The sequence below is a fragment of the Haliotis rufescens genome, unplaced genomic scaffold, assembly GCF_023055435.1.
Source record: "Haliotis rufescens isolate VD_foot unplaced genomic scaffold, xgHalRufe1.0.p SCAF_9, whole genome shotgun sequence".
Taxonomy (NCBI): Eukaryota; Metazoa; Mollusca; class Gastropoda; order Lepetellida; family Haliotidae; genus Haliotis; species Haliotis rufescens.
Genome location: NW_025964383.1, coordinates 972,620 through 985,537, shown reverse-complemented (window position 1 = coordinate 985,537; position 12,918 = coordinate 972,620). Strand labels below are relative to the sequence as shown.

The 12,918-nt window shown below is 39.5% G+C and overlaps 1 protein-coding gene across 1 annotated transcript in view; it reads left to right on the top strand.

Moving 5' to 3' along the window:
- LOC124152654 (excitatory amino acid transporter-like) overlaps positions 1–12,918 on the top strand; it is a 28,261-nt gene that overhangs the window by 2,616 nt on the left and 12,727 nt on the right. The window contains exons 2-5 of the mRNA XM_046525684.2: positions 8,408–8,615; positions 11,790–11,864; positions 11,992–12,114; positions 12,375–12,453. Of these exons, the coding sequence (XP_046381640.1) occupies positions 8,420–8,615; positions 11,790–11,864; positions 11,992–12,114; positions 12,375–12,453 (473 nt within the window). The 5' untranslated portion in view covers positions 8,408–8,419. The remainder of the gene's footprint in view (positions 1–8,407; positions 8,616–11,789; positions 11,865–11,991; positions 12,115–12,374; positions 12,454–12,918) is intronic.

The following is a 12,918-nucleotide window of genomic DNA, read 5'->3' as shown; positions in this document are numbered from 1 at the left end:
GGTAGCTATAGTTTCCAGTAAGGAAATACATGTGATGAAATTATCAAATAAATACAGTACATGCATCAATCTATTTCATATTTATTTTCCTACACGTTAGTTATGCCTATTTAGTTTTTTTCGTTTATCAAATTCTTGAATAATGGTCACACTTTATAGATTAAAGGCAATAGCCTTGACGTAAATATGAACAGGTTTCCGCGTCGCAAACATGGTTATTGATATGAGACGAGGGTCAAGCTGTGTCACCTGCCGTGCCTCCCAGGTGTGATAGCAGGGGTCTCAGTTAGAGGCCTTGTTTCACACACAGCTAACGCTAAGCGCCCAGCACTGCAGGTAACAAACACACAACATATCCACAAGTTGTCTCCTTGATTGTGATTATCGGAAGGATATTTTCACAGTGTATTTCATTTTCTGACACTTGTCGACATAGTTTACTTTGCTTTACTGAGATATTAACTAAGCAGCTTACACTTACTGCAGTGTAAGTGGCATCTTGTTACCTATGTATGTCCAGGGGGAAAGGGGCACCTGGTGGTCTCCTGAGCCGCATCCAACTCTGTAGAGGTCATCGCATGTCTTTGGTTAAACTTACAGTTTCGCATCGATTAATGACCTCGTCTATCAGCCCGTGCTGTGGTGATCACTGGTACATGTCTATGACATGCATCACTTTTGGCTTTCTTCCACATGAAGCAGGCTGGCTGTGTTAGAACTGAAATACAGTTTAAATCCAAAGAAACCATTCGCTCCAAACCTACTGTTCAGGAGACAGTGCGGCTGTCAAACTCACCAATTCAAATTAAAAGCTTTTCTAAGTGAAATTTAAATAAATGTCTACATGCAACATCGTGCTTTGTTTAATAGTTTAGTTACTGATCCCATAAACTCGCGACCGGTCCCCATTTGCGACCCAGTGCATTAGATACTTCGGTTGAATCTTTTGAGGTAAATGGTTCAGCCTCTTTGTACCGACTAGCTACATCTACCACGGTTAAAGTATATTTATATGTTTTTGTTTGTCTTACCTTATCACGAGGGAGAAACAAGAGGTCAGTCTGATGAACTTCATTCGTTGTAAAAATATCAAAGTCTTTTCTCGGTATATAACACGGGGCCGGAGAGTATATTTGCCACATCGCTTGTTTCTTTAACCAATCCTTGGCAACATCTTTAGATACCTTAGCCACTGCAGCTAGTTTTTGTATGGCCCCTATACCTTTCCAATATCCTCGTGAGCGTTGGTAAAGTTTATCCGTTATTAATTAATATTGATCTTTCTTTAATACAAGCATGACGATCATTGGATCGCATCGCAAAATTAGCATAATACAATTACCTCTGTAGTAGCATTATTGGGGTATGAATCTGGTCCAGGTGGTAGTGTGGTTGATTTCCCATTCCCTATACTACTCAATAACTAGAGACACAGACAGGTTCAAAATAATATGTCAACGAGTAATTGTACTGTCCTGTATTTTGTGAACATTACAATGGACCCATTTCTACACATTTGAATTACATAGCTCACCTGAACAGCGATTCATGGGAGTTTATCTTGTCCTGATTTGTGGTGAATTTGTTTCTGCGCTCAACAGTATTCCCTCACTGTTTGTGGCACAGTGCCCCCTTGTGGCTGAATATAAACTATACTGAACAAAAGGAAGTTAGGGATCATGAATATTTTGGGAAATTTTTGAAGTAAAGAATGAGCACAAAATTTCATAAAAATATCTCCTATAATAGTTATGATCTCTAACTGTGTTCAGTGTACATTCGATATGCCCCTGACAACACGGAACACCTATCACATCTGCCACTGTGTATTGTTTGACCTTTAGAATGGACTCCAGTGCGTAGTATTAAGTTGACCCTTGTATTGCCTACACATGATATTCTAACATTGTGAAACCAAACTGTCTTCTCCTTGATTAAAGATATTAGAGGTCTGCGCATATGTTGCAAATAGATTTCCAATCAAATTTTACACACATGCAATCTTTATTGATCACTTCCTTTGGGCCCATATTTGAAAAAATATTCTAAACTCGAATGAATCATCCTCGTAATAGTGTCATTAAAACATATGTGTTGAGGAATTGGTATTCTATTTCAGATCCTTATTTGTCATTACAAATACTTTGGTGGGTGAATTTGAACATTTCACAATAACCATTGATTCAAAGTATATACAAATTGATGGTTTTAAATATCTTTTGTCTCTGAGAAGTTTCTAGCAATAGTTCCGAGAGCGATTATGCGGTTAATATTAACATGTTTATTTGTTTATTTCAATCTATGTTCCAACTATATTAAACGCAATAGTCCAAGAACGACATGATAAGCACATTTGACAGTCAGACTGTAAGTCTTGTTTGGAATATTTGTACTACTCCGTATATATAAATATGGATCTGGGTTGGTTTTTGAAACACCTGCTTTTAAAAGGCTCTGCTGGTTTGTATCAAGACCGTTATGACATTCCAGGGCAGGGAACGGAGAGTGTTTAGGTTGTGAATACGTACTGAGGAAGCTATACTAATAATGTAACATTTTGGACGAAAATTAGTAAACGAATAGAACACCAGTACTGTTGCGTCGCCCAGGAAAACCCACAAGACTTGGTGTAAATAGATACCTAACACTATGGCACGACACGAATGCTCAGTTCGGAAGTAAATATTGATTCGGCTGACGACATCCCACGTCGCACTGTTTAGCCTTGATAAACTATCCACCACCCTGTCAGAGATGATGCAAGAGCTTGCAACAAAGTTGTTAGACCCACAATGCACCTTCAGATTGGACTTTCAATCCCTTTCAATGTTAAGCCATACACAGAGCTGGCAGAATACGGCATTGCCTAAACGTCGGGCCGGGCCGGGCCGGGCCGGGCCAAGACGGGCCAAAGTGTTATTGGCTAATTACTTCATTATCGGCCATCATACCTACATATAATTCATGCAACATACACACATGACATTAATGAACAATCACCAACCAAAAACGTGCACCATAATTAAGTAATTCGGAGTAAATCGCTTGAAAACCAGAAAGTGGAGCTGTGTGTAAGCGTCGCCGATCTAGGTAACATGTAAAAGAGCAATCGTTAAACGAAATAAGATTTGACACGTATCAAATACTTCCAGCTATCGTGATACAAATTTCCATCTGTCGGCATAGCGTTTATATTTAAAGGATAGTACTATATCTAAGTAATTACCACTTTATAATGTCACTGTTATTGGTATTTAAAGCAGACACGTTGGTTAAAGTAGACCTCTTCTCCCTATACTCTCAACAGTCACACAAGTGTTCGATCCGACTTGTCCCGATATTTGGAAAATATCTCTCGACGCCCAGTTGGCGGTACATATGTTTTTGCAAATATGCAGTCGACCGAACTCTGCACGTTCGTTACGCGATTTTGATTGGACAACGCATATACTCGTTAGTCCAGCCAAAATATAACTCCATAGTTGCAGCCTAGCTCTGGACTTTTACAATCAGTTAACTCCCTTGTCTCGGAAAGATGATAAGCGATGGAGCGTATCCAAAATGTAACTAAATGTTGCATCAAAAGCATGAATTGACAAATGAGACTTCTTTTAAATAGTTTCAACATGACCTACCAACTGTGTCCAAAAAGAATTGATTATGTAATCTGTATTTTGATACGCAGCTACATGTTCATGTTAAACAGACGTATTGTTGCTGGGATATAGGTAATTAATATACACATCGTACATTGTGACCAAAGCGGTATCGAATAGCGGTGAGGGGCTGCATGCAGCTCATGTCTCCAAGTGCCCCACACGTCACCAGCACCGCGCCATTCAGGATCTTTAATGGTAACACTTCACAGCTGATCTCAATTGATGAATATCAGCAAATTGTATCTAAACATGTATATTCTGTGTCATATGCTACAGTTACTACTTTGTTTCCACTCAATGGCAAAGTAGCCGCAGCTGAGGCCACGTATTAGTATATGGTCTCAGGCCTCAGGCATGCAAAGGTATTACCATTTCGAAATACCAGTCTCACAGTAGCAGAGAGGCATAGCTACCTCGGTGTATTCATAATAGGATTTTCCATACAGGAAAGATGGGAGTGGGTTTTACCGCTACTTATAATAGCATTGCAGTTTTGTCTGGCATGTCATTAAATAATTTGAGAGGAAAGCGAGAAGATACAGGTCTCAGACGTTAGCATCCTCTCTCGTGCTTTTGTGGTTGCCATCAACCATGATTATATTGAACAAGAGTTCGTTATATATTTACATTCAAAATTGTGGCCTCGTACGTACGTCGAGCCAGAGACCATATAATGGAATCATAAGAAAAATGTACGTGAAGTTTGAAAACTGTTTTTCTGAGAGTTAAGACGGAGAGGGATATCCTTATGCTACCACGCGAACATAATTTCCCTTAATTAAGCTTAACGAAGGTAATTCTTTTATTTGCAAGTTGATAGACCAGTATATGTCGTTTATATCTCCACCGCAACCGCAGCAGCTGTCCATAAGCAAACGCATTTCCGGGACATTGCATTACATCATCATAGATAAAGTCGGCGGCACGGTCCGCACCGGTCTTTTATTCTCTTGGTCAAGCATGACGCGTGTGTCAGCCTGGGGCAGATAGCCGTAAATTACAACATCAGAGTAATTATTATAGGGGTATATACATCTTTGGGTTATAAGTTGCAGGAACACTCGCTTGAATAAACCCATCGGACCTCACAGATGTCTCATCTCTTGTTTCAAGACTAGCTCCCAATAGCTACAGAAATGTTCTGAATTTTTGAATGGGTCCAGAAATATTATTAGGAAGAATAAGATAACGTTAAAGGTTTGGCCTTGCCTTATGATGTTGATAATATTGTCCCTTCGGACTTGGGGGGATACTATGTCTCCAGTTTTGAAAGAAATGGTCTTTTAGTATTCGTTCAACATTCGGGGCGGACCAGGGCGTGGTGCAAAAAAAATATCTTTGTAAGACCAACACTATTTAAGGTTTATTTTATAAAGTGTAACCATGGGTACACTTACGTATTAACGTCACTTGTCAATACAATATAATTTTGCAGCATATGTGATAACTTGGAAGGACCAGTTTAAAAGCAAGTTTATGCCCAAGGGATATAACTCGTTTACAAACTGTAATATTTAAAGGCTCTCCACCCAATTCACCTGGTGTTGACTTTCTGAGACCGGTTGCAATTTTTAGGAATTTTCGATGTACTCTCTCCCTATGGTATCTACATTTTCAAAGCCCCAGACTTCCGAACCGAACAATAAAGTAGGTACAACCAAGGTATCATGAGCATATATTACACAATCCAGCATCAAGTTCCTGAAAGTATTGTGACATTTTACAAGAGGACATCCTTGATTCAAATATCGCCCAAAGTCAACTACCCTTTCAACTTTAACAAGATAACGCCTCGCAATTCACCCGAACCTGTCTAGATAGCAACGATATTGAACAATTTTGCAGCTTCACCAGATCACAACCCAAGTGAAAATATATGGCAAGTGAAGAAAGAAAACAAGTGTTATATATGAGTCAACATTTTCTTAGTACAGCATTCTGGTACTTTTTGGGTTAACCCCATCCTGTATTCGAACCCAAACTCTCAGAGTCCCAAATTGGACTCAACCCCCAAAAGTACTAAAATTTGTACTTTAAAAAGAAAGTGTTAAATCCCACATATAACTTTTGTTAAATTGGAACACATTCTAAAAGGCATTGTGTATAGAAGAAAGATAAAACTGGAACCTGAGAATGTGAACGAATGGTCTCATGTTGTCCACAAGGCATGGAGCGATCTGGAGCGAGTCTTTTACAGACAATTTGTTAGATAGCATGGTGTCCAACAGTGTCTGGACAGAAAAGGAAATGTTTCACCGACTTTGGACGATGCTATCTTATAAAACCATTGTCGTATACAAGAGTGTGCAAACCCTGAGGACAAACTTCGTGTTAAATTAAATTAATTATTTGTTAATCTTGAAATTGTCACATCTATTCTGCTCGGTACTATATCAACGCAGAAAATGTGTTCTGATTCTGGTGTTATTCTGACCTCGATGTGTTTTGATTCAGGAGATCAACCAACTGTGTTTTGAAACTTGAAGTAGTCCATCTATAGATGTATAAGGGACCAGTTCAAAAGTTCGATGTTGGATGATAAACTTAATTCCTAACAGTGAGACATATCCACCATTCAAGATTACTGCACTTATATTTTGTAATATTTGTAACGTCTTTTGGTATGACGCGGCCGGGGATTGAACCTCCGACATTCATCTCTCCTGGACAGACGCACTATCCTCCAGACCACGGAGGCGGAGAGTCTGAGAGAGACTGGTCATTTGTGTGACCCATGAAACTGTTGATGGTGATGCATTGAGTAGTTATTACTGTGTGTTGTACGTTGATTGTGTGTGTTCTGAAATAGATTTCAGGATGTCTGATAAACTCTTGTTCTGATATCGAACATTACCAATTCTAATCGGCAGCCATATGCATTAATCGTATTTTAATAATAACAGTAATAATTGCCAATGGAGGATCCACACTAAAAAACATATTCTCCTTGTCAAGTCCTTTTCTAATGATATCGGCATGTCCTTTGGACTCGACAAATGCAACATTCTTTATTTGAAACGTGGCAAGGTAGAAGAGGGAGGATCAGTCAGTTTACTTGGAGGAGGAGTTATTGACCATCTCGTGGAAGGTCAGGCCTGTACGTATATAGGGATACAGATTAGGGACAGACTCCAGAATGCCCATATCAAGGAAAACCTTCGGACCGAGTACAAATGTAGAATTAAGAAAATCTGGAGTTCAGAGCTGAACGCTCGCAATAAAGCTAAAGCCACAAATACTTATGCTGTACCCGTTCTTTCATATTCTTTTGGTGTTGTTGATTGGATGAAACAAGAAATTCAGAGTATTGACACCCTCACACGAAGAATCATGTCAGACAATAGATCCCACCACCCTCGCTCCTCCGTCAATCACTTATATTTACCAATCATTAGGGTAGGGAGTGGTTTGATTAACGTTGGGGCTGTTCATGATTAAATTGTTTTGTGCACTTTTGCGCACATTTATTTGTCTAATGATCCTCTTGTGAAGTATGTCAAGACTCACGATGAAAACAAGGCATCCCACAGCTTTCGTTAACGAGCCAAGGATGTGGGACATAATCTCAATGTCGGTGTTGACTCTGTTGATGGTTCTGTACTGCTGGACGGTGCCATATCAAATTGGTCCAGACTCAGGCTATCTGAACGACCACTGCATCGAGTGACATTTTGCAACCCTGCAGAATCCTTTGCTTGGATCAGTTCGGCTCGCCTGAAAAGTAAAACAGAAGGCTTTTTGTTTGCTGCTCAGGACCAGTCACTTCCCACTCGAAACCGTCAATGTGTGATTTTGTATCGCAATGTAAATATGAAATGTAGTTTATGCAATGAATTGAATGAGAATGTCCAACACATTGTTAGTGGATGCCCAGCTTTGGCACAAACACAGTATCTTAAGGGACATGATGGAAGAGCTCGATCTTTTTATACCGTCTTCGCCATGCTTGTGGTTTTGACACAGGGGTCCATCGATGGTACGACCCAGCATATGTAGATGGCGTCATCGTAAATGAAAAATACAAAATTATTTGGAATAGGCCCACCCGTATACAGCCTAAGACATATCCAGGCCAACAAACCTGATCTTGTCCTTTTTGATAAAACCAATGAAATCATTTTTGTTATTGATTTTTTCCCCCTTTTGACACTAATGTAATTGACAAGATTGAGGAAAAACATGGTAAATATGCGGACCTCGCTTTCGAAATGTCACGCTTGCATCCCAAGTACCCAAGTTGTCCGACTCCATATTGTTCTTGGTGCCTTAGGTTTGGTACTTCCCAATCTGTTGACTGATATTGGGAGTGTACCCGGGTTTGCTACCAGGAATACAGCCCTACTGATAATCTGGGTAATGCAGAAGGCTGCAGTGTTGGGGAGTCTTCACATTCTCCGAAAAGTTGTGGGTGGGTTTGACCAGGCGGCGCTTCCTGGGAGAAGTCCCATTCGCTCTCTGGGTAGCGTGAAGTGGGGGCAAGCTGATGATGAGCCTAACCAGCCTGACTGTGCCAGGATCATCCAAACCCTCTTTGCGGCATTTTAAAATTTTAATCGGTACCTCCAGACACTTTGTTCCGCTAGCGTGACATAATAGTGTATACATTATATGCACACTACAAATGAGAAAAAACGTAGAAATGGAAAGCTATAAATGAAAACAGGAACAGGAAGGTCTGTCAATGGGGGAAAGACCCGAATGTCATGTTGCAGTTATGTTATCATTGCTTACACCTACAATGTTTGAAGACTTTCAGAACGATGGAACTGCAGAATCTAACAGCGGACCCCTTTAAAGGAGAACCCAGCAGGAAAAGCGCCTTTCTGTTCAAGGTGAAATTGTTTGTGCGAAGGGACGCCCTGCTTCTGCTTACAATTGCTGGCATCGTAGTAGGGTTTGGAGTTGGATTCGGAGTCAGGGAACTGCATCCATCCAAAGACGCCCTCATGTGGATAGGTAAGTCGAAATCAAGTGAGTTACGCATGTGTACTACGTGCAGTGAGAAGGGTTGCAGTGCTTGTGTTGGCGACCTGTGGTGATGCCCTCAGCTGGACGCTTCTTCCTCACACTGCGTCCAATCACCAGATTGTGTTTTTGGCCATACGCCGACTGTTTAACCTTGATCATACACACATTTTCATGTGATCTTCAACAACTGATCATCTAGCATATGTCCCAGTGGAAACATTTTCAGCGGGTTTCTTCATTTATCCAAAATACCTAAATTCTAAAGTCCACTGAAATCTCCGTTGTCTGTTTCATAAAATCATCCACCATTCGGCCTATATTCCCTCCATCCATACGCCTACTCCGGGCAGGACACTTAACTCCCAGCGCTATCTATAAATGTCATTAACGCCACTTTACGTCGCCGGCTCGTACCTATTTACATCCACGTCATCCTGAACGATATCGTCAGTTAGACTCACCGGCCAAGATCACCGACAGGCGTGGACATATTGTACGGCTATATGTATATATATACCCAACGTACGACGCAGACATACTATACGTATATGCCACGCAGATATTCAGCTATACCACTCAAAATATACTGGTGGCATTATTGTATATTTTTTTCTAATTCACTTGGTGTCAAGCATAGAACAGACATGGAAGTAAGTAATTCTGAATCAATGTGGTTTCAAGTTAATTCACCACAGCACAGTTTTCTACTCTGTGTCATCTATCGCGTACCCAACACCCCCATGGCATATTGGACTGTTCTTAAGCACATGATAAAAACTGCACTGGATGTACCCCGTGACATCGTCCTTGTTGGTGGGGGCAAATAATTGTACAAGTACCACTTTTCCCCAACTTGATTCAAATAAAACTGATTTCTATAATAAAATCTAGGGAGCGACTGCCTCACCCCCACCCACTTCCCCCCGGATGGCTACGGCACTGCGATGCAAAACGAATTACAACACTTTCGGATAAACTTATTGATCCTATTTTAGTAAGAAATGATTGTACTTGTTCCATATCCGGTGTACTTGATTTTTGTTCCGATATATCGGACCACAGGGGAGTTTTCGTTTCTATTAATGCGAAAAAGAGATATAAAAGAAAAGTGTGGCTCTACAAAACAAGCTATCTTTGATAAAATGAATATGCAGGTTATGAATAAAAATTGGAACGAACTATTTAAAAAATGTACAGGCGTTTATAAAATGTGTAAAACAAATCACTCCCAGATAAAAGATTACATGTATGAGCGTATACCCTCAACTTTTCGCCCAACATACAAACCATGACCTCAGAAGGGAGCGTCGCTCCAAGGACCGTTATCGAGAAAAAGGCATTACGAACTGGAAAATTAAGCGATCTCGTCTCTCACTCTGTGCACCGACCTTAATAAACCTACAGCATTTACTGATATTGAAGAGGCGGATGTACTCAATAATTACCTTGTTTCTATTTGTGATGTTGATGACGGTAATCAGCCGCTTCCGGATTTCAGTCAACGTTGTGAAACCTCTATCTCGGATATTACTGTCACTGCATCAGAAATAAGTGATCTCATAAAGTCCCCACCATGCAATAAATCAAGCGGACCAGATGATATAAATTCTAGACTTTTAAAACCCTTGGCTGTATGAGTTTAATCGATCGTTAAAAGAAAAACTTTCCTTATCCTGTTCATATGGGCGTTTGAGGTATGTTTGTGGCCTTCTTCCAAACGTTATGTTAAAACATGCCTATGTTTTCCTTACAAATATATTTCCCTTTGTTGCTTATTACATATACATTAGGAAAAGGGCCACGTAAGTTGGATAACTTTTGCCAAACCCGTTGACCATGTATGTCAATAAAATATGTTTAAAACAAATATGCAGATTTTCCACACAAATATACCCCTCAGTTATACAGATATACCACAGATATACCACACGTATATACCGCACATATACCATACATATATACCATGCATATATACCACACATACATACCACCCATATATACCACCCATATATACCACACATATGTACAACACATACATACCACCCATATATACCACACATATATACCACATATATATATCACATATATATACCACATATATATACCACACATATATACCACATATATATACCACACATATATACCACACATATATACCACACATATATACCACATATATATACCACACATACATACCATACATATATACCACATATATATACCACACATACATACCATACATATATACCATACATATATACCACATATATATACCACACATACATACCACATATATATACCACACATACATACCACCCATATATACCACACATATATACCACACATATATACCACACATATATACCACATATATATACCACACATACATACCATACATATATACCACATATATATACCACACATACATACCATACATATATACCACATATATATACCACACATACATACCATACATATATACCACACATATATACCACACATGTTTACCATACATATATACCATGCATATATACAACACATACATACCATACATAAATCCCACACATATAAACCACACATACATACCACACATATACACCACACATGCATACCATACATATATATCACACATATATACCACACATACATACCATACATATATACCACACATATATACCACACATACATACCATACATTTATACCATGCATATATACCACACATATATACCACACATGTATACCACGCAAGTATACTACATACCACACATACATACCACACATTTATACCACACATAAATACCACACATATATACCATACATATATACCACACATATATACCACACATAGATACAACGCAGAAATACCAGTATCCTGAAATATACCATCCAAATATACCGCACAGAAATACCACGCATATAAACAGCTATACCAGTCACATATACCACGCATGTATACAGCTTTACCAAATAGATATACCACGTAGATATGCCACACTGATGTACCATGCAGATACACTACACATACCTACCAAACAACAGGAAAAGCTTCATAGAGTATCGTCAAGACAAATTGTCTGTTAGACATTTAACACGATCAAAGTCGGTCTATGGCGCGTATTCATCTTGTTTATAGTGTTATTTATTTCACAATGTACTTCCAGGTATGCCAGGAGAGCTGTTCCTGCGCATGCTCAGAATGATGATTCTACCGTTGATTGTGTGCAGCGTTATATCAGGTAAAAATAATAAACAAAATTGTACCCGAGGTGCCATTACGATCATTGTACGAAGACTTGATTAATGCTTATGCATGTGAAAGCTTTCTTTAATAAGACTACAAATTGTAAACTCATTGTCACGTAGGAACTGCATCACTGGATCCAAAGTCCAATGGGAAAGTTAGCGCCATAGCTTTCGCCTTCATCGTAGCAACGAACAGTCTTGTTTGCATAGAGGCCATTGCTCTACATTTCATCATTCAACCAGGTAAGCGCACTCGCTAAAAGAATTGAATATTGTCAAAAATAACGCACCATTTATTAGGTAATGAAACAGTATAAAAATATATTTCAATTGTAAATGTATGTCTCATCGAAGCAAGAATTATTGAACATGGCGATGTGAAATCCAGCGATGTAAATACTTCGAATTTCTGAAATAGAAAGATTAGTTGACACTGAAGAGACCGAAAAGGGTGGTTTTACAGATGGTGCTGTATGTATTGTGCTGTCGCATGTTTCTGACAGGAGCTGAGGAGTTGAGTATTGACGAAAGTGCCACTCGTGAGATCATGGAAACACAGGATATATTCGCCGATATGCTCAGGTAAGTGACATGGACGTCCTTTATTGGCGTCTCCTTATTGAAGTGACTTGTGGCAGTGTAGGGCGAGCCATTAACGCCATCTTTGCATCCTGTCTTCTCCCACACCCAGCCTTCCTTGTCCTCCCTTGGTTCTCCCATTACCTTGTGAACTCCATCCTCCCAATACCTTGTGAACTCCATCCTCCCAAACCTCATCAATGGAAGCTGCCGTTGCCCACAAAACGTTACTGGAAGGACACGATAGTTCCCTGATGGACACACACATCATATACAATAATTTTGGTTTTCCTTTAAATTGAACGGAAATAGGATGTCACGACGGATATAGATGTGTTGCAGAAATGTGCTTTTCCAGTGGTGAAATAGGAAATATGTGCACATTGACGTGTAACAAAGTAACCCTCTACATAATAAATACCTCACCAATATACCCTACAGTAGCTCTATGTTATAAGAGTCGTAATT